Source organism: Erpetoichthys calabaricus, chromosome 3, assembly GCF_900747795.2.
Source record: "Erpetoichthys calabaricus chromosome 3, fErpCal1.3, whole genome shotgun sequence".
Classification (NCBI taxonomy): domain Eukaryota; kingdom Metazoa; phylum Chordata; class Cladistia; order Polypteriformes; family Polypteridae; genus Erpetoichthys; species Erpetoichthys calabaricus.
Genome location: NC_041396.2, coordinates 311339453 through 311366660, shown reverse-complemented (window position 1 = coordinate 311366660; position 27208 = coordinate 311339453). Strand labels below are relative to the sequence as shown.

Below are 27208 nucleotides of genomic sequence, written 5' to 3'. Positions count from 1 at the left end.
TCTGCTCAGCTGATGCTTTACTTGTTCCACTTTAAGAGTTGCCCCCTCATTTCAGACCCCCTTGTGTGTTTATTCAGGAGGTATTATGATGTGGTGGTCCGCACTTCTGCCCTTTTGATTTAGTGTTCTTGTTCCAGTCCTTCGCCCGGTCACTGCCGGTGTTGAATCTCCATGTTCTTTCTTTGCATGTGTGGCTTTTACTCTGCAGGACGGCAGAAGACTTTTATTATCCCAGAGGGAAATTTGTCATCAGCAGGAATGTGTGACACGTAAGACATTGTTAAATAGAGAGAAGAAAATAATAAAAGAGACCACACATGACAGGCATTGTAATCAGCACACACACCATAAGACTTCTACAAATCAGAATAACGATTCTTGAACAATAATAACGAAGAGCACACAATCAGAATTCAGAACTCCACAGGACTCCTGCAGCTACTAGATTAACTGGAGGCTGTAAAGAGAACAGTTTGAACATCCAGTGAACACCACATTGCAGTAGTCAATCCTACTAGAGATAAATGCATGAATTAATTTCTCAGAATCCTGTTTAATTAGAAAGCGCCTTAATTTCTTAACATTTTTAAGATGGAAGAAACACGTTTTGGACAACATTGTAATATGAGCTTTAAATGACATGCTAGAGTCAAAGATAACTCCCAGATTGTGGGCTGATTCAGTAAAATTAATGGTGATTCCAACTGAGTTAAATGATGACAAAATATTGTTGTGATCAGCGTCATTCCCTCCAACAATTATCATCTCTGTCTTGTCGGTGTATAAAGACAAGTAGTTCTCATTCATCCACTCCTTTAATTCGCTAACTCAACTAATTAAAGACAATATTGGAGAAACTTCATTTGATTTAAATGAAAGGTATAACTGGGTGTCATCTGCATACAAGTGAAAATTAACATTATGTTTCCTAATGAGAGAGCCCAGTGGAAGCATGTACAGTGAAAACAGTAAAGGTCTGAGTACTGAGTCCTGCGGGACACCATATTGAACTTCTGTGTATAATGATGGAGTACTGTCAGCACATTTCTGTACATGTTTGAATCGATTTGATAAATAAGAACTAAACCAAGTGAGTACGGTGCCTGTAAGCCCAACGTCATTTTCTAGTCTGTGCAGTAAAATAGAATGGTCAGTGGTGTCAAACGCTGCACTTAAGTCTAACAACATAATTACAGTGGAGTTTCCTTCATCAGAGGATATCAGAATGTCGTTTACTAGTCTTTGGACTGTGAGAGAAAACCGGAGCACCCTGTGGAAATCCCTGAGGACACGACGAGAACATGCAGACTCCATGTAGGGAGGACCTGTAATGAGCACCCTAACCTCTTTGTAGTGAGGCAGCAGCGTTACCACTACACCACCATGCTGCTTAATAACACAACCTATAAAATGAAATGTCACAGCTGATTCAATAATAGACTTATTAAAAGTAGCTTTATAGTTTTTTCTTTTTTAAAACAATCAGCTTCCTTAGAAAAAAGTACCCACTTTTTTTCCTTCTTAGTGACTTTTTTGTCATTCTAATTGAAGGTATGATTCTCCTAAGTATTTGTGGTGCTTGTTATGAGAGGTGGACCAAGAGAACATCTAAGGGGTCTCCTCCATGTCCTTCAGACATATATGACACGTTAATTGTCAGCTCTCTATTGGCCTACTGTGGGTGGTGATGAAGGTGCAGTCCATCCAGACTGGTTTCATGCCTCGTGCCAAATGCTGCCAGGAGAGGCCTAACTGGACTAAGCATTATAATAAGACACAGGAACTTGTCAGGAAGAGCTGGGGCAGATAAGTGAACCCCATATATTGTGATGGCCAAAAACAGATTTAAGAAATCAGAAAAACAGAAATAAACAAGATAATCACACACAAGCCTTCTTCAGACTGCACAGGATGGCAACAATGCCTGTTATCATGACTGCCAACTGGATGGGTCAGGTTCAGGAGGCTGGAAACCTAAAGTGATATCAGGGATGGAAGAGCCGTCAGTCACCTTTTCTACAGAAGAAGGAAGAGAGAAGGTGTTAGGCAACAGCGCCACCCCCTGGTTCAGAGTGTAACAGCCATTAAAGGAGCCTTGAGGTTGTCCCTTAGAAGCACATGTGTGACAGTGTACACTAACAGTTTCCATCCTTGTGACCAAATCTGCTGTGACTGTGAAAGGCTGCATATATTTAGTTTCTTATGTAAAGACCATCACAAAACATAATCACAAACAGGAGTTTGCACAATACGTTGGCAAGGTTTGTAAGCCGTGCTGTTTCGTTGAAGTACACACATGTTGTAGATTGACTGGCAGGATGATGGCCAATCTGTTGCTGCATTTAAACTGTGCCATCTTTCACCTTTACGCTTGGTGCAGCTGCGTTGTTCTTATGTGTGAGTGGACGTTTCTTGCAGGGAGGGCTTCTATTCTCTTTCTCCAATGTAGAACCCTCATCCTCATGTGAGTTCACCTCTGTTATAGCATGTCTTTATTTTAAAACAGCAGTGTCAGATCGAGCAGAGCGTGAATGCGACTGAAAGAATAAAACTAAATTAAAAAAATGCTAACCTTTCCAAGCACCATACAATTACACCGGCTGTTACAAACTGAAATCAAATGTAAGTTTTTATTGTATAATAGTAACAATAAGAGCAGCTCACTACTCAAAATGTTTATTCTGGGACACGTGAAGACTCAAACCAGCGACCTTTTGAATAGAAGTCAGCAGCTCTAACCGCTGTACTATCAAAGCAATCACTACAAGGATGTACACTAACGCGATTTCCTTTTCTTCGGTTATAGTCTTGAATAAATGCGCAGTTGTTCTGTTATATTTGTACCTTTTGTGAAAGTGTTTATTTGATATTTGGACTTCAGTCTTCACACATTATACTCTTCATGTCAAACTTTTGTCGTTAGTACTATAACATGAAAAAAGTTGGTCTTTTAGGTATGTGTTCAACATTTCTGTCATCCTCCACTTACATAAATCTTTGTAGACACGGAACACACCTGAAATGCATGTGTTCCAAATAACGATATATTTTCTAGCCTATACAGATCGAGGTACCTGACTCCCTGATAAACAAGGCTTGAGCTGGGAGAGGTTTTTGCAGTTTCTGCAGCAGTGGGAGGATGGGATAGCAGGCTGCTTGGGTTTATGAACACATTTACAAGACAAAAGCTGCTGAATGGAGAGGTGCGAACGGATTTAAGGTAGGCCGGGTTTACAAGTTTTTTCATAAGGTTTGGTAAATCTAGTGATAAACCTGCAGTGAACATTTGAAATGGCGTGTGGAGCGTTTGAGGTTCTACCAGGACAACGATGTGTTTGCATCTCCGTCAAGGATTGCCGATAAAATTTAAAATTTAATTTGGGCACTGTTTTGCCTTTTATTGATTTTGAACTGTTTCTATACAGCTGTTTGTAAATGCAATGTGTGCAAAGTGTGCTTTTTACAACATAACTCCAAAGTACATTATAGCAGTAAAAAATTAAAAAAACAATACTAATAAAATGTATTTAATTGATCTTTACGAGACACTCAGGAACACATTTCAAAACTAAACCATAAAGTACATCACTACAGATGGCAGCTATACTGCTGAATGTACACAGTGCTATTCAATTCTGTTTATTGGTATTTTATGTCACAAATTTTTCAAGGAGTAGTGTGCTCTTTCATATTGGCCCTTTATTGACCTAAAAAAAAATTCCCTTTTATCGAGGAATTCTTAAACTTGTGCGACTTTCTCATCCTGAATTTGGGAGTGTCTTTCCCACGTTGTGCCACTCCATCAATTTCCATTTGATGTTTAATACCAAGCCATCCAATCATACATTCCTCCTTGCCTTCACTTCACTGAGCAGGACCTCTATTTCACATTTGCTGAAACTCTTTTTTATATGTGCTTTTGCCATTTGTCCTAGGTATAATGTTAAACTGCATCCAGCCCTGCAAGTGGTCCTCCAACTTTTAGGAAAAACTTAGGAGTTGGTAGCAGGACTGGCACTCCAGCCACCATAAAAAAAAAATTCACACAGCTCCGAAATGGCAGATAGGACTCCTTTCTGCTCTCCGCGGGAGTAGCTTTACTGCAGCCACCCTAAGGAAGGCTGCTCGCCTTCCTATGAAGCCATTGGGAGCCCAATCCTTGGAAGAGTCAAAACTGCCGGAGAGCCAATGAGATCAGGCTTTTGTAGGTGATTGGAACTGGTGTGGTGCTCAGGCGTCATCTGCTGCTGCACTTGGGTCTCAATTTGAGACGGCCCGTCTGGGTAGGCACGTGGAATGTCTTCTCTCTGATGATCATCTTTCTCTGTTGTCAGAGGAGCTTCATAAATTCTGAATTCTGAACTCTGAGGTGTGAAGACCTAGGACTGGCCAGATCTCTGCAGGTGGGTACACCTTTTATTGTTGCACTGAAGGCTGTCATACTCAGGGAGTAGCTATTGCTGTGCTGGATCGGCTCCTTTCGATGGAGTCCGATGTCACTCCTTTCAATGAGCGTAATATGAGATTCAGATTAAGGCACGCTCTGGGTGCCTGGCCTGTTGTCTCAGTGTCTGCTCCGACTGCAGTGACTGATGTCTCGGTGAGGGAGACATTCTACTCGCAACTTCACTCAGTAGTTGATGGATGCCCGAGAGGTGACACTCATGGTCATTTGTGACTTCGGTGCCATCACTGGCACTGACAAGGGTGGTTATGAGGATTGTGTCTGTCAACATGGGTGAGGCAACTGTGAAGAAAGTGGCTCCATGTTCCTTGACTTTGCAAAAGGTCAGGGGTTGTGGATCACTGGATCCTGGTTCTTGCACCCTGAGCCACATCGTTGGACTTCGTACTTCAATACTGGTGGTGCGGTGAAGGAGGTCAATCACATCCTCGTGGGCAGACACTGGACAGTCCTAGAGAACTGCAGGGTCTACATAAGTGGTCAGTTTGTGAATCTGTGAACAAATGGCACACCATCTGTTGTCTAGTGACCCATGTCCTACTTACAAAGGAATTGAAGCATTAAGCACATCCAAATCTAATTCTTGGAGAGTCGCAGTCAGGGCAGGTGATGGATAATGTTGCAGTTGTGACCTGCTGGGCTGGACATTGGACATCTCTGGGTCCACTGTTCTTTACGTTTATCCTCCACTTAGCTGTGAACCACCCAGTCTCACTGAGATTGCACAAGTAGTGAACCAGCTGAGAGTAGGGAAGGCTGCAGGGTTCTGTGGTATCCAGGGTGAACTTCTTCAGGGAGGTGGTAAAGGCTGTCCACCTGGCATTGCAAGCAATCTTTGCTTCCATTTGGGAGACTGGCATCATCCCAGCTGAATGGAAAATGGGCTTTGTTCTCCCTATCTGGAAAATGGAAGGGTGATCACCTGGATTGTGGCATCTACAGGGTGATAACACTGCTCTCGGTGCCAGGTAAAGTCCTCTCTAGGCTCAGCCTTTATTGGATCCATGATCATTTTCTTACCTACTGGTGACCAGAGTAGTGTAGTTTCACACCTAAGAAGTCTAGCATTGATTGAATTCTAGTACTGAGGGTTCTCATCAAGTGTAAAACACGAATATCGGCAGAGTTTCTTTGCAGCAATTCACAATATTCTTAAAGCGTTCAGCTGAGTTGATTAAGTTGCCTTGTGGGAAATCCTGAGACTTTGTTGGGATCCCCCCAAAGGTGCTGGATGTCGTGGCCAGTCTGTTCACTGGTACTGTGAGTGCTGTGATGAGTGGAGGCAGAACCTCTGCTTTTTTCCCAGTTGATTCTGGAGTTTGTCAGAGATATGTTCTACTTTGTTCAATACTTGCATGGACTGGGTGTTAGGCAGGGTCATGGGGTCCAGTGGCTGTGGGGCATCTGTTGGTGAAGAAAGATTAACTGTCTTGCCTTTGCTGTGATCTTAGCAGAATAAATCAAGGCTCTGATCAGGACTCTGGATGACTGAACATCTGGGCTTGCGAGTGTCCTGGATAAAAACCAAAGATCCGTGCCTTTATTGACATCTTGGGCACAACCGTCAGCAGTGTGTCTGTCTCCGGAGTGTGTTGACCTCATCAAGTACCTCAGCAGCGATATTCATGTCTCTAATGACTTTTCCTATTTAGACAGTAGATGGATTGGGAGAGAATGGGGGGTCATGAGGTCTCTGGAAAAGGGTGTGTGGCGCTCCAGATATATCTGCAAAAGGATGAAGCTCCAAGTCTTTAGAGTCCTGGTGCTTTCTGTATTGCTATATAGTTGTGAGACATGAATGCTATCCAGTGACGTGACACAAAGACTGGACTCCTTTGGTACTGTGTCTCTTCAGAGAATCCTTGGGTAATGCTTTCTTGACTTTGTGTCAAACAACCAGTTGCTTACAGAGTCCAACATGAGACATATTACCTGCTTTGTGAGGGATCATCAGTTATAGCACTACGACCATGTGGTGTGATTCCCTAAGGGCTACCATTGTTGACAACCCAAGTGGCTGGACTAGGCCAAGGGGACACCCATGTAACACCTGGCTGGACCATGTGTCTGCCTTGGGGGTTGCCAACCGGGATCCCGAGCTGTTTCATTGTGTGGTGGGAGTGGCAATGCACTGTACCAGTGAATGCTCCCTAACCTGATCATTATCTTTTAACAAAGCACAAAGTGGAAAGAGTTATTTATATTAATTTGCATCTTCAAACGGGTGAAATTCTGGGGGGAGTCAGGGTGGGACTGTAGGCACATGCATGTGCGTTATAATTCATGTTGATTAGGATTTATAAATGAAAAGTGATAATATATGTATATATATATATATATATATATATATATATATATATATATATATATATATATATTATAAAAAAAAAAAACTTGCAACGAGACAAGACTTTCTCCCGGGGATGAGACATGATGTTTCGAAGAGACATAGAGACACTTGTACTTCCCACAAGATGGACAAGTCACATAATACATACAACCTTCACACGCAAGTCCCGTGATACACATGCAGAGCAGGTTAGAGATAATGGAAGTAAGAAAATTCGAAAGTCTCAAAAAATGAGAGTGAAGATCGCATTAGTGCAAACAATCTGACAATAGTACTCGGGGAAATAATGCAACAGTGAAAAGAGATTGAATACTCAGGTGCTGTACAGGCTTTTAAACGTTCGAAGCTCTGCACGAAATGCAGATTACGTGGCACACAGCAGCAGCAAGCCAACAGCTGCTCGAGCAAAGAGGAGTTAATAAAAAAATATATTTGTTTCCCATTGTATCACCATTTAAGAGGAGTTTTGGAGAAGCAGCCGCTGGCGGGGTGGAAAGGGGTTGGCGAGCAAAGCAAGCAGGGGGCAAAGCCCCCTAGTACAACCCCAATTCCAATGAGGTTGGGACGTTGTGTAAAACATAAATAAAAACAGAATACAATGATTTGCAAATCCTTTTCAACCTATATTCAATTGAATACACTACAAAGACAAGATATCGAATGTTCAAACTAATAAACTTTATTGTTGTTTTGCAAATCTTCACTCATTTTGAATTTGATGCCTGCAACATGTTCCAAAAAAGCTGGGACATGAACATGAAGTTGTGCATCAAGCAAGAATGGGAAAGAATTCCACCTACACAGCTTCAGCAATTTGTGTCCTCAGTTCCCAAACGCTTATTGAGTGTTGTTAAAAGGACAGGTGATATAACACAGTGGTAAACATGCCCCTGTCCCAGCTTTTTTGGAACATGTTGCAGGCATCAAATTCAAAATGAGTGAAGATTTGCAAAACAACAATAAAGTTTATTAGTTTGAACATTCGATATCTTGTCTTTGTAGTGTATTCAATTGAATATAGGTTGAAAAGGATTTGCAAATCATTGTATTCTGTTTTTAGTTATGTTTTACACAACGTCCCAACTTCATTGGAATTGGGGTTGTATATATATATATATATATATATATATATATATATATATATATATATATATATATATATAAATAAATATATATCCATCCATTATCCAACCCGCTATATCCCAACTACAGGGTCACGGGGCCAATCCCAGCCAACACAGGGTGCAAGGCAGGAAACAAACCCTGGGCAGGGCGCCAGCCAACCGCAGTGCACAATATTTATTTACTTATTTATTTATTTATCATATGATTGATTGGGTGTGCAAATCAAAGATACAAGCTGGCTATTTGAGGAGCTATCGCAGATGATGCAGGTCATGACACTTGAATGTCAGTGGCTTTTCAGTCTCTTAATGGCTGTGTGGTTGTGTTCATTGTGCTTCTTTTCTTTTCTGGTTCTTCTCTTTAATTCAGCCAATGATTGAATGAATATTTTCACATTAATCTGATGATTTTTTAAAGATTGTGAGGGCCAAGTTGAACACCCCTATCACCCTCTGTCTAATGTCATTTTCACAGACCGTATCAATACCCGTCCATGAGGTGAGCCTGAACAAACATAGCCAGTGGTTCAATAGCTTTGCTTTTATGCTTGTGGAAAATTCAAAAAATGGCGATTCAAACTTGACCCTTCTTAAAAATATAATTGTGCTGCTTAAATTTTTTTTTTTTTTTTTAATATTTTTATTTTATTAATTTTCATTGTAATCATTCCATACAAACAGATCAATTTATAACCAAACAAAATTGAAGACAAATCAAACCCCACCCCTGAAAAGGAGAGCTTAGCTAAAGGAAAATTGCTTAAGGCTTTTTAATAAGGCAACATTAAACAAAAGAAAGGGAGAAGTAAATATATATGTAGATAAGAGATGGAGAAGGGAGTTAAATGCGGTAATAGTTATTTGTCTTATTCTAAAATAATATTGATTAAATCCTGCCAGGTTTTGAAAAAATTTTGTACAGATCCTCTAACTGAGAATTTGATTTTTTCCAGTTTCAAATAATATAAAACATCGGTTTCCCACTGACTTATCAGAGGAGAGTTAGGATTCTTCCAATTTAACGAAATCAGTCTGCGTGCCAAAAGTGTAGTGAATGCAATCACCGTTTGCTTGTCCTTCTCCGCTTCAAGTCCATCTGGAAGAACACCGAACACAGCTGTTAATGGGTTAGGAGGGATTGTGACCCCAAGGCTGTCTGAAAGGCACTTAAAAATTTTGGTCCAAAATGATGTTAATTTGGTGCAGGCCCAGAACATGTGACCCAGTGAGGCAGGAGCTTGGTTGCAGTGTTCACAGGTTGGATCTTGCCCTGGAAACATTTTGGACAGTTTTAAGCGAGACAGATGAGCTCGATATATGATTTTTAGTTGAATAATTCTATGCTTTGTGCATATGGAGCTCGTGAATTCTCTGCAATGCTACCTTCCACTCCTTTTCTGATATATTGATTAAGAGATCTTCTTCCCAATGTCCTCTTGGATCTTTGAAAGGTAGGGACTCTAATAAGATTTTATATAATGCGGAAATGGTGTTTAATTCCTTGAAATTGAGCAGTATTTTTTTCCAGCATTGTGGAGGGTGCGAGGTGAGGAAAATCGGGCAGTTTCTGTTTGACAAAGTTTCTAATTTGAAGATATTGAAAGAAATGTGTAGCTGGGAGGTTGAATTTGGAATGTAATTGTTCAAAAGATGCAAAGATATTGTCTATATAAAGATCTCTGAGCATTTTAATCCCAAATTTTTTCCAGGTATTAAAAACTGGATATACTTGCGAAGGTTGAAAGAGGTGGTTCTCTTGCAGAGGTGCCACCGATAAAAGATTTTCCATCTTAAAATGCTTTCTAAATTGGTTCCATATTCTGAGTGAGTAAAGCACAATTGGGTTATTAGTATATTTGCGATAACTTGCATTTATTGGAGCACAGAGCAGGGAGTATAAAGAAGTACTACAGGATTTTACTTCTATTGCAGACCAGGCCTGTGTATGTTCATTTATTTGTGTCCAGGTTTTTATGGCTTGTATGTTTGCTGCCCAGTAATAAAACTGAAAATTAGGTAAAGCCATGCCACCTTCTGCCTGAGGTCTTTGTAGGGTCGCTCTTCGGATACGTGGGTGTTTTGAGTTCCAAATGAATGAGGTTATTGTTGAATCTAACTGTTTAAAAAACAATTTATTGATATATATTGGAATGTTTTGAAATAAAAAGAGAAGTTTAGGAAGGATATTCATCTTAACAATGTTAATTCTTCCAGCTAGAGTGAGATGAAGGGTTGACCATCTATGCAAGTCTTGCTTAATTTTTTCCATACAGACGGCAAAATTTTGCTGATAAAGAGCTTTATGTTTACTTGTGATATTTACCCCTAGGTATTTAAACTGATCTGCTATGGTAAAAGGTAGGGTGTCCAATCTGATATTATATGCTTGTGAATTCACTGGATAGAGTATACTTTTATTCAGATTAATTCTAAGTCCAGATATCTGCTGTTAAAACTGCAGGCACAGTGTTTTCTGGGTCTGATAAATATAAAACCATATCATTGTTGTAACAACACTACAAATACAAATTCCTCATCCACATTAGTGCACCCAGCAAATAAAAAGAATTCTGGGTAAGGAGACACTTTCAACAACTTCACCAGCAGAGCGGATTGTGTAACCTGCAACTCGTCAGCCTGTGGTTATGGGAAAAGAAGAGACGTCAAGGGAACAAATTAAATGAAGCTCAGTGCAAAAAGGAGAAACCTGAGACAAGAACTGACATCAGAGAGCAAAGTCAAGGAATTTAACACAAAATGACTTCAGCTTGTTTATATAATGGCACTTCACCTGAACAGATATCACAATCAGGAAATACGATGAGCTGAATCAAATTTAGGATCTGAGTGGACAGTCACAGCATTGTCTGGGATTAGTGACACGACTTCACACAAAGAACTTTCACGTGTTTGAAATCAACATGCTGAGGTTTATCTAAACACATGGATATCAAGCATCAGGTCTTTGTTAATGATCACTGAAAGAGAAATTTGTGTTGAAATCCTCACTAAAGCATTCATTACAAAGAAATAAAATATCAAAACACATGAATGAGCTCACACCTCTGTATTGTGTTGTTATAAACTGCTCAAGTAAATTAAAGGAACACTTTGAAAACACATCAGATCTCCATGGGAAAAACAATCCTGCTGGCTCTCTCTGCTGCTATGGACTGGTATGGTAATGTGTTAGGAAAGAAAGGATGGCAGCCACATCGTTTGATGGAAGTGAAAATGATCAACCTACGAAAATCAAAGTGAAAAAATGAGGCAGCGGCAGGCAGGCAAATCCATTTTGCTAAAATTTCATTGCAGCAACTCCAAATTGTACTCAGTAGTTTGTATGTACACCCCAAAGTGCTTGTATGTGTGTCTGACAACATCCTAATGAGACGATGGATGGTGTCCTGGGAGATCTTCTCACAGTTCTGGACTAAGGCATCACTGAGCTCCTGCACAGTTTGAGGTACAACCTGGTGGCAACCTGGTGGCATCGGATTGACCGAAACATAATTTCCCACCCAAAGGTGTTCTATTGGATTTAGGTTAGGCGAGCGTGGGGGCCAGTCAATGGTATCAATTCCTTCATCCTCTTGCCACATGAGGCTGGGCATTGTCGTGCACCAGGAGGAACCAGCATAGGGTCTGATAATGGGTCCAAGGATTTCATCTCAATACCTAATAGAGGTCAAGGTGCCGTTGTCTAGCCTGTAAAGGTCTGTGCGTCCCTCAATGGATATGCCTCCCCAGATAGACCATCACTGACACTCCACCAAACCGGTCATGCTGAATGATGTTACAAACAGCATAACGTTCTTCACTGCTTCTTCAGACACTTTCATGTCTGTCACATATACTCAGAATTAGCCTGCTCTCATCTGTGAAAAGCACAAGGTGCCAGTGGTGGTCCTGCCAATTCTGGTATTCTATGGAAAATGCCAATCGAGCTCCATGGTGTCGGGCGGGTAGTGAGCACAGGGCCCACTAGAAGTCTGTTTCTGATTGTTTGGTCTGAGACATTCACACCAGTGGCCTGCCTGCTGGAGGTCATTTTGTAGACTCTGCCAGTGCTCATCCTGTTCCTCTTTGCCCAAAGGAGCAGATAACGGTGGGTTCTGCTGATGGGTTAAGGACCTTCTACAAGGAGCCCTGTCCAGCTTTCCTAGGGTAACTGCCTGTCTCCTGGAATCTCCTCCATGCCCTTGAGACTGCACTGAGGGTGTTGATGGAGAAGTTTAGAGAAGGCCAGAAGGAGTTGCATTGTATCTTTGTGGACCTGGAAAAAGCATATGACAGGGTGACTGAGAGGAGCTGTGGTATTGTATGAGGAAGTCAGGAATGGCAGAGAAGTATGTAAGAGTTGTACAGGATATGTACGAGGGAAGTGTGACAGTGGTGAGGTCTGTGGTAGGAGTGACGGATGCATTCAACGTGGAGCTGGGATTACATCAGGGATCGGCTCTGAGTCCTTTCTTATTTTCACAGGTTGACAGATGAGACTAGACAGGAGTCCCTGTGGACTATGATGTTTGCTGATCACATTGTGATCTGTAGCAAGAGTAGGGAGCAGGTTGTGGAGACCCTGGAGAGGTGGAGATATGCTCTAGAGAGGAGAGGAATGAAGGTCAGTAGGAACAAGAAAGGATACATGTGTGTGAATGACAGGGAGGTCAGTGGAGTGTTGAGGATGCAAGGAGTAGAGTTGGCGAAGGTGGATGAGTTTAAATACTTGGGATCAACAATTCAGAGTAATGGGGATTGTGGAGGAGAGGTGAAGAAGAGAGTGCAGGCAGGGTGGAATGGGTGGTTTAAGAGTGTCAGGAGTGATTTGTGACAGACGGGTATCAGCAAGAGTGAAAGGGAAGGTCTACAGGATGGTAGTTAGACCAGCTATGTTATATGGGTTGGAGACAGTGGCACTGACCAGAAAGCAGGAGACAGAGCTGGAGGTGGCAGAGTTAAAGATGCTAAGATTTGCATTGGGTGTGACGAGGATGGACAGGATTAGAAATGAGGACATTAGAGGGTCAACTCAAGTTGGACGGTTTGGGAGACAAAGTCAGAGAGGCGAGATTGCATTGGTTTGGACATGTGCAGAGGAGAGATGCTGGGTATATTGGAAGAAGGATGCTAAGGATAGAGCTGCCAGGTAAGAGGAACAGATGAACGCCTAAGTGAAGGTTTATGGATGTGGTGAGAGAGGACATGCAGGTGATGAGTGTAGCAGAACAAGGTGATGAGGACAGGAAGATATGGAAAAAGATGAAGAAGAAGATGGATGAGAATTATTTGTCTTTAAACACAGATAAAACAGATGTTAATTATTGGAGGGAATGATGCTGATCACAATATTTTGTAATCATTTAACTCAGTTGGAATCACCATTAATTTTACTGAATCAGCCCTCAATCTAGGAGTTATCTTTGACTCTAGCATGTCATTTAAAGCACACATTATGAAGTTGTCCAAATCATGTTTCTTCTATCTTAAAAATGTTTGGAAATTAAAGTGTTTTATAAATATGTGGAATACTGAGAAATTAATTCATGTGCTGCAATGCGCTGTTCACTGGATGTTCAAATTATTCTTTATGCAGATTCCAGTTAATCCAAAATGCTCCTGCAATAATTATTAGAAGAAAAAGAAAATATGAACACATAACTCCAGTTCTTAAATCCTTTCACTAAGTTTAGGGCCGATTTCAAAATCTCCCTTTTAACATATAAAGCCTTAAATGGCCAAAGACCAGCTTACTTATCTGAACTTATCATGACTAACCAACCAGAATGCACATTATGATCTCAAGATGCTGGTCTGCTTATGACTCCAAGGATTAATAAAATAACAGTGGGAGGTCGAGCCTTTAGTTACAGGACCCTCCTAAACTGTGGATTGGTCTGCCTGCTACTATAAGAGATGCCCCTTCAGTTTCAGCTTTCAGATCCCGACTGAAGACTCACTACTTCAGTTTAGCACACCCCGACTAGAGCGGCTGATTAAATGTAAAGACTACATCTCTGTTGTTAGTTATTAGCACTGTGAAATAGACGCTTCACCAGAGCTAACCTGACACAGACTGACACCAGAGGCACGGGTAAAAATAAAAGAAACGGTTTATTTTTCTTCACCTGTGGTTGCACGTCTTCCCCGTGTCCCACAGGCAATACACAGTCCCAAGCACAGCACACACCAAAACACCAATAAACTAAAGTATTATCCTCCACTCCTCCTAGGCAGCTTCCTCATCCTCATCCTGACTCTGGCTCCTGAGTGATGGTCGCTGACTCCTTTTATTAGGCACCCAGGAGTGCTCCAGGTGCTTGATTGCCGACACCCGGCTGCACTTCCAGGTGTGGCGGCACTTGGGGAACCCAACAGGGCTGCACCAAACTCGAACTCCCATGAAGCCCTGTGGTGTCCGAGGCACCGCTGCAACCCAGGGAGCCTGCCATCTAGCGTCCAGGGGGAGATATTGGGTCTTCCTTGCTTTCTCCCCCGGAACATATGCTGCAGGGGCGTCCCGGCCGGGCATGGGCCCCGGCCGTCTGCCACAGCACTAAAACATAAGTAATATGTTAGTTATAATTTGTTGCTAACCCTCACCTATTCTGTTTCTCTTCTCTGTACTCATATGCGGCACCTGCCACCTGCCAAGCTTGTCTGCCTACCAAAGGAAAAATCAGCTCTGATGGTAGAGCACTGGAATTGTCACATAGATGGGTCCTTTCATTGGATTGGCCAGCCCACCACTGACTCCGCTGTGGAATGGCCAGTGGGGTTAGGCAGCTTGATGGCTGAGGTCTCCAAGACTCTGAACAAATCTGAATTGTATTACATCATATCAGCTATTCTTGCATTTTGCTCTGTACTTGTAATATTTCTATTGCAGTATTATATCACATTGAGGATTACTTGTGTTCTGTTCTGTGTGTTGTATTGTATTGACCTCCTTCTTTTTGACACTTGTGAGTTGTGGTAAGATTTGGGGCTCCCTTGACCCTATGCCTCTGTGCCCTCCGACCCTGAACATCATACTGTTGTGTGGCTCTGGTTTGGTTTTGGTGTCTCCTGGACCCGCACTGCTGTAATGGCTGCGGTATTCTTATGATTTTACTCCACATGTTCTTCTGGGTTTTCTACTGCATTGCGTGTGCACGGACATCCTTAATAAGTTGCACATCCATATCCTTAGGAAGATCATCATCTCAGGTCTGATGCATCACATCTTGATTTGTTTTATGCCAGACGTACTTAGCTGTGGGTGTTTTGCCCTGTCTCCTCATATGTTTATGCATTTAATCTCTTTCCCTCATGGAAGCTCATTCCTCTTCAGATACAGCTGCCTGTTTTTGTTCGTCCGGCAGTTACTCTCTGTTTGACATATTTAGTGTTTCAGTGCACCATCCATTGGAATGAGATTTTGTAACTCAGGAAGCAAGAAAGTACACTGCATTTGTCATTTTAACAGATGGTGCATCACAAACATTAGCACTACTTTTATGAGTCCCATACCAAATATCTTATAGCAGAGTTATAGCAACCTGACAGACACACAGATACACAGAAACACAGACAGACACTTCATATGTCTCTCTTATATGCCATATGGTACAATTATCTCTTGGAATGACAAATGTGATGCATTGTATTTCTTTAAATCCTTGTGAAGTACCATATGTTGGAATGACAGAGAAATAGCAACTGGATAAATAGAACAGACAGTAAGTTTTATTAAGGTGGATACAATGATTTGTGCTGTTCTGTTCACAGAAAAAATTTCGTATGGACTGATAGTGATCTGTGGAACGACAGTTTGGAAATTTGCTCTACACATCAGGGCACTATATAACCCCACATTCCCTTAGACTTCTTAATGGCTTCTGAACACTGTCTGGAATTTGATAATGATGAGTCCATTATAACACCAAAGTCTTTCTGATATGCAGTACTTTCAAGTTTCAGACCTGCCGTTGTGTATTTGAACCTAAAATGTTTAGTTCTTGTGAAGACGTACGAGTGTATGACGATGGGTGGGCTCCCTGTACAGAGCTGGTTTATGATCTAAAGCCTGCTCACCAGCTTTCCCCCAAAATGCATTGCACTATGCGGACAAATAACATAAATATGTGACTAGTGACACTACAAGGTGCTTCATTGACACAAGGAGAGACGAGGGGACCTCATGTGAAGTTTGCATTAACAGACCACCTGTGTGTCACGTATGAACTCGTGTGGTGAGGACCACTTCACTGTCTGTGTTGATGACGAGAAGAATGACAACAACACGACACAACGCAACACAAACTCCTGCAAAGCCGTACGTCTGTCATCATCGAACAGCTACTGCCAATTCAATCAAAATTGAACTTGTATGTTGGAGATGGCGGTGCTCTCGTATTTTTTATTGTATAGTTTCTGTAAAACACATCACTTGTTGTTACTGAATAAAAGAGCAGATTTAATACAACTGTAATATAAATGTAGAATAGTATATCTAAGCATTAAAATCTAATAGAAGATTGTTTCGGAGAGATCTTGACATCATTTCTATCTTTATTAAGAGCTTTAATTGTCCTAATAGTGATGATGGCTAACAGTCTCATGCAGTGTGGTGCTCCTCGGTGCTTCAAAACCGACAGAAGCTGTAAATTTCTTCTAAATAAAAAAGCATATTGTTTAGTGCTGCTGTATTTGAATTCCCAAAATTTACTTATGAGAGGAATTTTCTGGAAAAATGAAAATGAAAATTATAAAATGCAATCTCTCTTTTGCAATTTAATTTTCAGCCGGAACTGCAATGAAGCTGCAAAAATGAAAAGTAAAACCCAAATAAGCACTGGTGCCACCTAAGGCTCCTTGAGTTTTCTTCTCCCACATTGCATTTTTATTCTCAAGTTCTCAACATGCAAATAGCAAGGGTCAGTAGGTGGAGCTTTGCACCTCGATTTCCCACAATTCTTTGTTGTTCGATGCTGTAGAGCCACTTCGATCGAGAGAATATGTCTCACTGCAACTGCATTTAATTCACGTGATTTGGATCTTTTCACACCCGTACTGCAAGCTTCACAGCAATAGCACATTAATTATTCCAGAACTACAATTATGGGTGGTCTTCAGACTTTGTGAGAGGGTTTCACTTTGAAGCTTGCAGTACGGAGGTGAAAAGATCAAAATCACGTGAATTAAACACATTTGAAGTGAGGAGTCTTCTATCGATCAGAGGGGCTCTACAGCCACGAATGAACAAAGAATTGTAGGAAATCGAGGTGCAAAGCCCCGCTCACTGACCCCAACTAATTGCATGTTGAGAACTTGAAAATAAAAATGGAAAGTGTAAATGTGTTTTACTTGTCATTTTTGTAGCTTCATTGCTTCATTCCAGGCTGAAACTGAAATTGCAAATGGGGGTATTTCATTTTTATTTTAATTATGGCAACATTTTTGGGTGCAGACTTTGAAAATGAAGTTGCAAAACAGAGACTGCATTTCATTTTAGAATTTACCTCCCAATGTCTTCAAAATAAAAAAGCACATCAGTGAGCGCTGCTGCATTACAATTCTGGGAGTTTAGCTGCCACTGCCACAGAGAAATGCATGTTGTGTGTTTGATGATTGAAGAAAAGAAAGACGTCCAGAAAATCAGACAAAGACAATTGACACAACGTCAGACTGACAGAGAGCAACGGGGGGAATACTGTCTGGAATTTAATGTGAGGGTCCGGAAAAGACAAAAACACACAACTGTTACTGTACACTGTATGTGTGTGTGTGTGTGGGCCTCTCATGAGCACAGGGTGGTCCAGCACACTCCATACAGGGTCAGCTCACAGGTGTCAGAGGGGCTCTGAGCAGCACAGGACAGCATGGAGTGTCAGACCACCACTGGGCACAACCTCAGCTCATCTGAACCTCCTGATTTAATGTGCTGCTCGCTGTGATGAGGAAAGAAAGTCAAAGTGACTGAGAACAAAAAAACAAAAACAGCAGACAGAGGAGAAGAAGGAAACTGCAGAGAGCCAGCAGCTGGACCACTGTGGAGCTGTGAGGAGAGACCACCGCAGCCCTGAGCGGCTCCTGACAAACAAATATAATGAAGGCATCTGAGATATGATGAACTCATTAGTGAGTAAGAACTGAAATGAACAAACAAACATCCTGAGAGAATTTGTGAAGCACACACAGCAGAGAGACGCCTCATGTGAATTACGTCAGCAGAGAGAATATGGCAGTCGCAGGGCCTCAGTGTATAAACATCTCAGTGTGTAGGCAGGACGGCTCAGTCAGGGGACAGACATGGAGTTTAAACAACTGAGATTTGGCCGTTGTTATCCTCAAAGTAATACATCTTGTCTTAAACTGATTTTTGAAACTGAAGTTTATGGACTTTATTACACTTTCTCGTGTCTTTTGCTTTCATCAACAGTCTTTGGAAATCTTCTTGTCATCATTTCTATTTCTCATTTTCTGCAGCTGCACACGCCGACTAATCTTCTGATCCTTTCACTCGCAGCGGCCGATTTCTTAGTGGGTTTCTTTGTGTTGCCCATGACTTTGATTGGCATGATTGAAACTTGCTGGTACTTTGGAGTTATTTATTGTTATTTGTATCAGGCACTTGCAAATATTCTTAATACTGTAGTTGTATATAATGTTGCTTTAATATCCATTGATCGTTACGTTGCTGTCTGCCATCCTTTCTTTTACAGCTCAAAAGTAACTTTGACTGTCGCAAATATCAGCATTGCTGTAGTGTGGCTGTTTGCACTCTTAATTACACTTATACTATTATGTCTTAGTGATATTGTAACAGAGCGTTGTGAACAAGCTTGTGCAGTATACACGTATTATGATGAAATGGACATTTTTCTTTTACTCATAAATTTTTTTATCCCTTATTCACTAATGATTGGTTTTTATATCAGAATATTTGTAGTTGCAAGAAGCCATTCAAGAGCCATCAACTGTATGATAGAAAAGAGACAAACTGAGGAGTCGATTGACAGAAAAATATCAAAACCGTCTGAAAGAAAAGCCGCAAAAACATTAGGAGTAGTCGTGGGGGCTTTTATTATCTGCTGGCTGCCTATCAATGTATACAATTTTTATAATGATAGAAATAACCTAATCACAGGTATCATCAGGAATGTCTTTGTGTTGGTAAGTGAAGTGAACTTCGGTGTTAATCCAATTCTTTACGCTTTTCTTTATTCCTGGTTCCGAAAAGCACTTAAAATAATCCTGACATTTAAAATATTTAGCTCAGCTTCTTCAGTGCTCAATTTATTGTAAATGTTAAAGAAAAAAATGCAAAAGTATCTGTTTTAGATATTTTAAACTATTTTTACAATATTCCTTTTTCTCATTTTTCATAGTAGCAGTGTAATACTCAGACATATTTCTTAAGAATACAATCATTTTATATTCTCTGTATTTTTTTTAAGGCTGTTTTTGTTAAAATTGTACTCTATTCATGTAGAGTGTGGACTGTTTGTTAATGTTGCTTACTTCAACACAATAATTTTGATGAAAAATCTTATTTGAATGTGTAATAAACAGAACTGAAAATGTAGGAGACTCCTGGAAATTCATAGAAACACTTCAGGGTTTCTTGGTGACTTGTAAAATAATTATTGTATTTTCCATTATTTTGGGACAGAATTATTTATTTTATCATAACTTCCTAAGTATTTTATTGAATGTTACCTAAAATCTGTAAATATAAATATCTTTTAACATGTGGAGTTATAATTTTCAGAGTCTTTCAGATTTCACAGCTCAATATTCCACAGCAGAGCTCAGACGACGGCCGACATTCTGTTCAGTGACATGGCTGTGATTTGTTTAATAATCAAATCCTACACAATACTTGATCCTTTATTATTTTAGTTTTCATTTAAGCTTTCATTCATTTATTTAAGCTTTTCATTTAAATTATGAAGCTAAAGTTTCCTATTCCTGCACTTTAATCTGCACTCCTCCTCACTAAGGCAGCAGATGACAGACGAGTGCAGACGGAGCAGTCGGCCTTCACACCTCACACTGCTGGCTCACTAAATGACACTGAGGTGACTGTGAGGAACTGAAATGGGCGACTGAGAAGGTCAAATGAGGTTTGATGTCCACAATTAAACATGTAATTTGCTGCTTTAGACTGACGTTTGTTAATATTTGTGAAGTCTCATTAGCCGCAGCTGCTCACCTCATAGAGAACACAATTAATACTTTAAAGAACAGCATTGTGCTCAATTCTATAAAAACAGAGAAACTTAAACCTTTAATAAATTTAAATTTAATACCTTTAATAACTCTCTGCCTGCCATTACTATTTAGTAATATTTTAAATGATTTTGAATCATCTTAATAATCTTCACTGCTCTGCCATATAGTAGTAGGGTTGGTGCAGTAAAGTATTTGTGTACAAATTTGGCACAAATTATTCATACACAAATTTTTTTCTTTATTTCAAACATTGTTCAAGTTGTCTGTTTAGCAGTTTTTAGTGATTCTATAAGGGTGGATGTGAGATTCTCTGTTATCACATTGGCATTATCAGTAAATGATAAAAACTATTGTGATTTATTGTTTAAGATTTTTACCAGCACCCCACTCTGAGTGTCCAGTTTAGTCAATAAAATGCAGGCAGGAGCACAGCGTCAGTCAGTCTTGTTTATTATCTCCGTCTCTCAGTAGGAGCACAAGCACCTTATTAGCGAGTGTTACAAAGGAGAGGCGCCTGTCTCACTCTATTTATACTCTTCATTGATTAGATCACAATGCCAATGAGTTCATTACATAATCAGAAATCCTCTAACCTGATTGGTTTATCCAGCTGCTAACAGGACGTCACCAAAACATCGAGAACTTAGATGGTCACGCGGCCCACTCGGCTGATTGACCGTCCTGTTAACTCAGGAGTCTGTGACTGTTTAGGTGTTTTTAAAAGTTCACTCCACACATGACAGGCACGTCCATGTCGTTCTCAGCCCTTTGGGTGACTTTATGTTTTCTTCTGTTCAGGCGGGTCTGTCAACAGGAAACTTAGTCTGAGCAGAACAACAGAGCAAGCAGCGCACTTTAAAGATGACTTTTTCTTCTTCTACCAAGATTTCCTTTTTGCTTTCCTTGCTATAATGTCACCTAAAATGTCCTTTGTTTAAATAATTCAAACCTTTATCATAGCGAATATCAAAATAACACCTTCAGCCTTTAAGCATAAGCTCAGCAGAATATGAAACTCAGCACAGACCCATCAAATCATGAAGCTGAGTTCCTTTAAACAGTTCAACTGTATCACATGCTATGAGCCCATCAAACCAGGGTTTAAGTTCAACTCCTACAATATAACAATCAACATCACACCATAAAACACATCAATAATCCATGAAGACGTAAAGCCAGCACTGAGAATCAAAAGGCTGCTGAGCGACTGCCCATTCAATGTGTCCATGCAGAGCCTTCACGGCGGCCTCTCCGTTCCAAAGCAGCCTGATAAATGTCTGCAGTTCTCGTGTTCTCCCCGTGGCCTGTGATGGACGAGCACCCAGTGCTTTGGTGGAGGTTTGGGGCTCTGGATTGTCCACTCCATGTCTGCTTCATCCCTTTATGGCGGACCTGGGGAGACAGAATGGTCCTCTGGGATGATGGAAGCAGCAAGCAACTGAAATGTAATACAGTATGTTTTTTAAAATAAAAACAGCTATTTTATTTCTTTACTTTTTAATCTGAGGTATGAGTACACCAGTAAACGTGACACATAAATTGTGTTTGAAGGTATTATGATCTGCACTGTATAAGACGATTCCTGACGGACTCTCAGCTCCTTTATTTCTGCTCTGCTCAGCTGATGCTTTACTTGTTCCACTTTAAGAGTTGCCCCCTCATTTCAGACCCCCTTGTGTGTTTATTCAGGAGGTATTATGATGTGGTGGTCCGCACTTCTGCCCTTTTGATTTAGTGTTGTTGTTCCAGTCCTTCGCCCGGTCACTGCCGGTGTGGAATCTCCATGTTCTCTCTTTGCATGTGTGGCTTTTACTCTTCAGGACAGCAGAAGACTTTTATTATCTCAGAGGAAAATTTATGAGAAGCAGGAATGTGTGACACGTAGGACATTGTTAAATAGGGACAAGAAAATAATAAAAGAGACCTCACATGACAGCCATTGTTGTAATCAGTACACACACCATAAGACTTCTACAAATCAGAATAACGATTCTTGATCAATAATAATGAAGAGCACACAATAATAATTCAGAACTCCACAGGACTCCTGCAGCTACTAGAATTCAGAAGGCTGATATCTCTGAGATAAAAGAGGACTTCAGTCTGGGGGTCTTCACCCTCAAGACCCTAAATCAGCAGCTTGATGACCACAAGTGACACTTTGGTGACAGAGGACAGGTGCTGTGTGACACAGTTGAGTTGGCCTTCTTCACCACTTGTTTGTGATGGTGGTCAGTGAGAGAAGGCTGCTGCGGCCCCCCACTTTCACTGCTCATGTTAATGTTGTTAGTCACACAGTTTTTGTTTTTTATCTTAAGATTCACTAAACCACATTCATCATCCATTTTCTTATTCCACTTATCCAGAGCAGGTCACAGGGTAGCTGGAGCCAATCATAGTAAGCACTGGGCACAAAGCAGGAACAATCACTGGAGAGGACGTCACTCCATCACAGGGTGAACACACACACACAGACCAGTTTCCCATTGCCAATCTTCTGCTGTACTCCTCCATATTTTTCAGTGAAAGGTAAAAAGTGTGACATTCTGTTGGTTAAAGCTTTCAAATATTCACATGAATCCACTTTAGCATCCACAATCCGCCTAACCTGCATGTCTTTGGACTGTGGGAGGAAACCCACGCAGACATGGGGAGAACATGCAAACTCCACACAGGAAGGACCTGGGAAGTGAACCCGGGTCACCTAACTGCGAGGCAGCAGCGCTACCACTGCACCAAAAATGTATTTAATTGATGTTTTTGAGACACTCAGGAACACACTTCAAAACTAAACCATAAAGTACATCACTACACATGGCAGCCATACTGCTGAATGTGTGCAGTGCTATTCCATTCTATTTATTGGTATTTTATGTCACAAATATTTTAAGGAGTATAGTTTTCTTTCATATTGACCCTTTATTGAACTAAAAACATGGTCTTTTATTGAGGAATTCTCAAACTTGTGCAACTTTCTGATCCTGAATTTGGGAGTGTCTTTCCCATGTTGTGCCACTCCATCAATTTCCTTTTGCTGTTTAATACCAAGCCACCAAATAGTACATTCTCCCTTGCCTTCACTTCACTGAGCAGGACTTCCGTTTCACATTCACTTGCTTTTGCATTTGTCCTAGGTATGATGTTAAACTGCATCCAGCCCAGCAAGTGGTCCTCCAACTTGCAGGAAAAACTTAAGAGTTGGTGGCAGGATTGGCACTCCTGCTACCATTAAAAAAACCTTCACACAGATTTGAAACGGCAGACAGGACTCCTTTCTGCTCTCTGTGGGAGCAGCTCTACTGCAGCCACTCTAAGGAAGGAAGGCTGCTCGCATTATGAAGCCATTGGAAGTCTCATCCCCGCAATAGTCAAAACCGCCCGAGGCTTGTCGGGGATTGGAACTGGTGTGGTGCTGTCATACTCAGGGAGTAGCTATATCTGTGGCGATGTCACTCCTTTCAATGAGCGCATTATATGACTCAGATTAAGGGACACTCTGGATGTCTTGTCTGTTGTCTCAGTGTCTCGGTGAGAGAGACATTCTGCTCGCAACTTCACTCTGTGCTTGATGGGTACCCGCGAGGTGACACTCATGGTCATGGGTGACTTCGGTGCCATCACTGGCACTGACAGGGTGGCTATGAGGATTGTGTCGGTCCCCATTGGTGTGGCAACTGTGGTGAAAGTGGCTCCGTGTTCCTTGACTTTGCAAAAGGTCAGTGGCTGCAGACCACTGGTTCCTGGTTCCAGCATCCTGAGCCGCATCGTTGGACTTGGTACTTCAATACTGATGGTGCAGTGAAAGAGGTCAATCACTTCCTTGTGGGCAGACACTGGTTGGTCCTACAGAACTGCAGGTTCTACATAAGTGCTCAGTTTGTGAATCTGTGAACAAGTGGCACACCATCTGTGTTCTAGTGACCCATGTCCTGCTTACAGAGGAATTGAAGCATTAAGCACATCAAAATCTGATTCTCAGAGAGTCGTAGTCAGGGTAGGTAATGGATGACACTGCAGTTATGACCCACTGGGCTGGCTACTTTGAGCAATTGCTCAAAGCTGATCCTCCAGCTAGGACATTGTACATCTCTGGGTCCGTGGTTCTTGAGGATGATCCTCCAATTAGCTGTGAACCACCCAGTCCCACTGAGATTGCACAAGTAGTGAACCAGCTGAGAGTAGGGAAGGCTGCAGGGATCTGTGGTATCTGGGGTTAACTTCTCCAGGCTGGTGGTAAAGGCTGTCCACCTGGCATTGCAAGCAATCATTGCTTCCATTTGGGAGACTGGCATCATCCCAGCTGAATGGAAAATGGGCTTTGTTGTCCATATCTGGAAAGGGAAGGGTGATCACCTGGATTGTGGCAACTACAGGGGAATAACACTGCTCTCGGTGCCAGGTAAGGTCCTCCCTAGGGTCAGCCTTTATCGGATCCATGATCATTTGCTCACCTACCAGTGATCAGAGCAGTGTAGTTTTACACCTAAGAAGTCTAGCATCGAATTCTAGCACTGTGGGTTCTCATCTAGTGCAAAACATGAATATCGGCAGAGTTTATTTGCAGCTGTTGACAATATTCTTAAAGCGTTCAGTTGAGTTGATCGAGTTGATCGAGTTGCCTTGTGGGAATCCTGAGACTTTGCAGGATCCCCACAAAGTTACTGTATGTCATGGCCAGTCTGTTCACTGGTACTGTGAGTACTCTGCAGAGTGAGGGCAGAACCTCTGCATTTTAACCAGTTGATTCTGAAGTTTGTCAGGGGTATGTTCTACTTTGTTCAATACTTGCATGGACTGGGTGTTAGGCAGGGTCATGGGGTGCAGTGGCTGTGGGGCATCTGTTGGTGAAGAAAGATTAACTTATCTTGCCTTTGCTGTGATATTTGCGTAATGAATCAAGGCTCTGATCAGGACTCTACAAGACTGAGTGTCTGGGCTTGTGAGTGTCCTGGATAAAAACCAAAGATCCAGACCTTTATTGACCTCTTGGGCACAGCCGTCAGCAGTGTGTCTGTCTGTGGAGACAATGTCGACCACATCGAGTACCTCAGCAGTGACATTCATGTCTCTCATGACCTTTCCTATGAAGTCAGTAGACAAATTGGGAGAGCATGGGGGGTCATGAGCTCGCTGGAAAGGGGTGTGTAGCACTCCCGATATATGTGCAAAAGGACGAAGGTCCAAGTCTTTAGAGTCCTGGTGCTTCCTGTCTTGCTATATGGTTGTAAGACATGAATGCTATCCAGTGACCTGAGATGACGACTGAATTGCTTCGGTACTGTGTCTCTTCAGAGAATCCTTGGGTAACGCTGGCTTGACTTTCTGTCAAACAAGCAGCTTCTTACAGAGTCCAAAATGAGACACATTACCTGCTTTGTGAGGGATCATCAGTTACAGCACTACAGCCATGTGGTGTGATTCCCGAAGGGTTACCATTTTGATGACCCAAGTGGCTGGACCAGGCCAAGAGGACATCCATGTAACACCTGGCTGGACCACGTGTCTGCCTGGGAGGTTGCCAACTGGGATCCTGAGCTGTTTCATTGTGTGGTGAGAGTGGCAATGCACTGTAGCAGTGAATGCTCCCTAACCTGATCTGACCTTATGCCATTATCTTTTAACAAAACGTGAAATGGAAGGAGTTATTTATATTGATTTGCATCTTCAAAGAGGTGAAATTCTGGGGGGAGTCAGGGTGGGACTGTAGGTGCGTGCATGTGTGTATATATATATATATATGGCGGCACGGTGGCGCAGTGGATAGCGCTGCTGCTTCGCAGTTGGGAGACCTGGGGACCTGGGTTCACTTCCCGGGTCCTCCCTGCGTGGAGTTTGCATGTTCTCCCCGTGTCTGCGTGGGTTTCCTCCGGGTGCTCCGGTTTCCTCCCACAGTCCAAAGACATGCAGGTTAGGTGGACTGGCGATTCTAATTTGGCCCTAGTGTGTGCTTGTTGTGTGGGTGTGTTTGTGTGTGTCCTGCGGTGGGTTGGGACCCTGCCCAGGATTGGTTCCTGCCTTGTGCCCTGTGTTGGCTGTGATTGGCTCCAGCAGACCCCCGTGACCCTGTGTTTGGATTCAGCGGGTTGGATATATATATATTGTCACACACATGCAAGTAGGCGGCAGGTAAAGGGCTTAGAGAATAGTACTGACTCATCCGACCAGGGGCAGCGGGGTGTATTAACTTTCTTTCTGAGTTCTCTGCAGACCTTTCCCGGGAAATCCTGCCAAGTTCCGGTGCCTCAGCTCTGAACACGTCCCTTCCTGTCCCAGCCCTCAGGAAAACGTCACTAACTGTCCCGGCCCTGAGGACAACATCAGTTCCCCAAGACTCCCTATAAAACCTCACACCCATCCACAGGAGGGCAGTTCTGTTTTGGACGCTGATCTGTGCACACCAGTGCTATCCCTTGTTTTTTCTATTTTGCAGCCAGGTTACACCATATATGGGTGGCTGCCCCAAACCTTGCTATGGCTCTTGTTCGAGTTTGTGACAACATATATACATATACAGTGCATCCGGAAAGTATTCACAGCGCATCACTTTTTCCAGATTTTGTTATGTTACAGCCTTATTCCAAAATGGATTAAATTCATTTTTTTCATCAGAATTCTACACACAACACCCCATAATGACAACATGAAAAAAGTTTACTTGAGGTTTTTGCAAATTTATTAAAAATAAAAAAACTGAGAAATCCCATGTCCATAAGTATTCACAGCCTTTGCTCAATACTTTGTCGATGCACCTTTGGCAGCAATTCCAGCCTCAAGTCTTGTTGAATATGATGCCACAAGCTTGGCACACCTATCCTTGGCCAGTTTCGCCCATTCCTCTTTGCAGCACCTCTCAAGCTCCATCAGGTTGGATGGGAAGCGTCGGTGCACAGCCATTTTAAGATCTCTCCAGAGATGTTCAATCGGATTCAAGTCTGGGCTCTGGCTGGGCTACTCAAGGACATTCACAGAGTTGTCCTGAAGACACTCCTTTGATATGTTCGCTGTGTGCTTAGGGTCGTTGTCCTGCTGAAAGATGAACCGTCGCCCCAG

General features: G+C 41.9%; 1 protein-coding gene across 2 annotated transcripts in view; it reads left to right on the top strand.

The window, feature by feature from the left end:
- LOC127527252 (trace amine-associated receptor 13c-like) overlaps positions 1–27208 on the top strand; it is a 225775-nt gene that overhangs the window by 7399 nt on the left and 191168 nt on the right. Inside the window, exon 1 of one of the 2 annotated variants that reach the window (XM_051925361.1) lies at positions 18055–18467. The exons of the other annotated variant lie outside the window; for it this stretch is intronic. Coding sequence (XP_051781321.1) covers positions 18233–18467 — 235 coding nt within the window. The 5' untranslated portion in view covers positions 18055–18232. Of the gene's footprint in view, positions 1–18054; positions 18468–27208 lie in introns of those variants that run through there. 2 annotated transcript variants of the gene reach the window in all.